This window comes from Corvus brachyrhynchos, unplaced genomic scaffold (assembly GCF_000691975.1).
Source record: "Corvus brachyrhynchos isolate BGI_N302 unplaced genomic scaffold, ASM69197v1 scaffold332, whole genome shotgun sequence".
Taxonomy (NCBI): Eukaryota; Metazoa; Chordata; class Aves; order Passeriformes; family Corvidae; genus Corvus; species Corvus brachyrhynchos.
Genome location: NW_008236628.1, coordinates 1 through 2,628, shown reverse-complemented (window position 1 = coordinate 2,628; position 2,628 = coordinate 1). Strand labels below are relative to the sequence as shown.

The 2,628-nt window shown below is 54.1% G+C and overlaps 1 protein-coding gene across 1 annotated transcript in view; it reads left to right on the top strand.

Moving 5' to 3' along the window:
- Nucleotides 1–2,623, top strand: part of LOC103624902 (myosin-6-like) — a gene marked incomplete at its 3' end in the record, with an annotated part of 12,341 nt that extends 9,718 nt beyond the window's left edge. Inside the window, 9 exon segments of the mRNA XM_017726559.1 lie at nucleotides 1–154; nucleotides 244–370; nucleotides 473–591; nucleotides 1,004–1,200; nucleotides 1,403–1,586; nucleotides 1,662–1,827; nucleotides 1,906–2,030; nucleotides 2,113–2,403; nucleotides 2,483–2,623. The exon segment at nucleotides 1–154 is cut by the window's left edge and continues 24 nt beyond it. Of these exon segments, the coding sequence (XP_017582048.1) occupies nucleotides 1–154; nucleotides 244–370; nucleotides 473–591; nucleotides 1,004–1,200; nucleotides 1,403–1,586; nucleotides 1,662–1,827; nucleotides 1,906–2,030; nucleotides 2,113–2,403; nucleotides 2,483–2,623 (1,504 nt within the window).
- Nucleotides 2,624–2,628: the final 5 nt, after the last annotated feature.

Below are 2,628 nucleotides of genomic sequence, written 5' to 3'. Positions count from 1 at the left end.
CGTGCGAAAGAAGCATGCCGACAGTGTGGCCGAGCTCAGTGAGCAGATTGACAACTTACAGCGTGTCAAGCAGAAGCTGGAGAAGGAGAAGAGCGACCTCAAGCTGGAGCTGGATGACCTCAGCTCCAACATGGAGCAATTGATAAAGGCCAAGGTAGAAGGAGGCCAAGGTGGACATCTTATCTCCACCACGGGCATAATTCTCCTGCTTCATTCCTCTTCTTTATCCTGTCCTTCTTCAAGGTGGGCATGGAGAAGATCTCTCGCACCATGGAGGATCAGGCAGCTGAACACCGAGCCAAGTTGGAGGAGACACAACGAGTCCTCAATGATACCAGCACCCAACGGGCCAAGCTCCAGACGGAAAATGGTGGGAACCTTGACCCACTGGATCCCTCACCCCACATCCCCAACCCCTGCCCCACATCTTCAATCCCTGCCACACCCTTGAAAACCTGCTCTACCTCTGCAGGAGAGCTGTCCCGCCAGCTGGAGGAAAAAGAGGCCCTTGTTTCTCAATTAACTAGAGGCAAGCAGTCATACACACAGCAGATGGAGGACCTGAAGAGGCAGCTGGAGGAGGAGATGAAGGTGAGGTTTGTGGCACAGCTGAGAGGGTCTCCAGGAGGGCCACAAGACAAGGCGTCCTTCACCCTCATGGTGGTACCACCAAATGGAAGTCAAATTCAGGCTGGTTCAGTTGGGTGGTTGCATCTAAGAGTGGTTGAGTTGGGTTGCATTGGTCTACCAGATGAAAGGTTGGGCTGAATAGGTCAGTTCTGAAGCAGCTGGGTTGGTCTATGGGTGGTCAGGTGGCACTGGACCAGGGGAAGTCAAACTGGGCAAGACTAGAAATACCCATATTTAGATGTCTCTGGGTCTGGACATGCTGAATTTGGTTGGGATGATCTAGAGAAGGTTTGGCTGAGAAATACCAGTGCTTACTGAGTTTGAGGACCAACATATAGCTCAAGCTCACCTTCTCCCTGCCTCTCCCTCTCAGGCCAAGAACGCACTGGCCCATGCGCTTCAGTCGGCCCGGCATGACTGCGACCTTCTGAGGGAGCAATATGAGGAGGAGACAGAGGCCAAGGCTGAGCTCCAGCGCTCACTCTCCAAGGCCAACTCTGAGGTGGCACAGTGGAGGACCAAGTATGAGACAGATGCCATCCAGCGCACTGAGGAGCTGGAGGAGGCCAAGTGAGTCATCTCCCCATGGAGGGAGATTCTATGAGGCAGGGGAGAGTGAAGACTCTTCCACTGTATCAGGATCTGGAGAATGTATAGGAACCTGGAGATGGTAGAGGAGATCCAGAGTCTCAGCCAACCAATAAGCAGAAAAAGGTTTGAGTTGACCCACTTGGTCCATGGGTCACCACAGCCAGGTTTTCTCCCACGGTAGGAAGAAACTGGCCCAGCGGCTGCAGGAGGCTGAGGAAGCGGTGGAGGCAGTCAATGCCAAATGTTCTTCCCTGGAGAAGACCAAGCACCGACTGCAGAATGAGATTGAGGACCTGATGGCAGATGTGGAGCGGTCAAATGCAGCAGCTGCTGCATTGGACAAGAAGCAGAGAAATTTTGACAAGGTGGGAGGACACAATGATGAGACAGGAGCAGATGGGAGACATGGGAACAGAGGGTGACCACTTGCTTTGCTCCAGATCTTGTCTGAGTGGAAGCAGAAATTTGAAGAGTCACAGGTGGAGCTGGAAGCATCGCAGAAAGAGGCCAGGTCCCTCAGCACTGAGCTCTTCAAGCTGAAGAACGCCTATGAGGAGTCGCTTGAGCACCTGGAGACCTTGAAAAGGGAGAATAAGAATCTCCAAGGTGAGACTGTGGTACTCCCCCTGTCCACGTTGTTCTCCACCACTTTTCACCAAGTCTGATGAGATCTCATCTGAGCAGAGGAGATCTCGGACCTGACGGAGCAGCTGGGTGGCAGTCACAAGACCATCCATGAACTGGAGAAGGTCAGGAAGCAGCTGGATGCTGAGAAACTGGAGCTCCAAGCTGCACTGGAGGAGGCTGAGGTGAGCCAAATCACATCCCCATGAGTCCCCAGGTTTTCCTAGTCTTCTCTGTGGCCCTCTAATTTATCTCTGTCTCCACCAGGCCTCTCTGGAGCACGAGGAGGGGAAGATCCTGAGGGCTCAACTGGAGTTCAACCAGGTCAAGGCAGACTATGAGCGCAAGCTGGCTGAGAAGGATGAGGAGATGGAGCAGGCGGGGGTGGCCTCGCTGCACGCCTCGCTGGATGCTGAGACCCGGAGCCGCAACGAGGCCCTGAGGCTGAAGAAGAAGATGGAGGGTGACCTCAATGAGATGGAGATTCAGCTCAGTCATGCCAACCGCGTGGCTGCCGAAGCTCAGTCCCACCTGAAAGGAGCCCAGGCTCACCTCAAGGTGGGATCACCCACCTCTAAGGAGGTCTTCCTAGCCCCTTGGAGCTGCTGGCTGATGTCCATCGTATTTATCCCAACAGGACACCCAACTGCAGCTGGATGATGTGGTGAGAGCCAATGAAGACCTGAAGGAGAACATCGCCATTGTGGAGAGAAGAAACAACCTCCTCCAGTCAGAGCTGGAGGAAATGCAGGCAGTGGTGGAACAGACTGAGAGGGCCCGCAA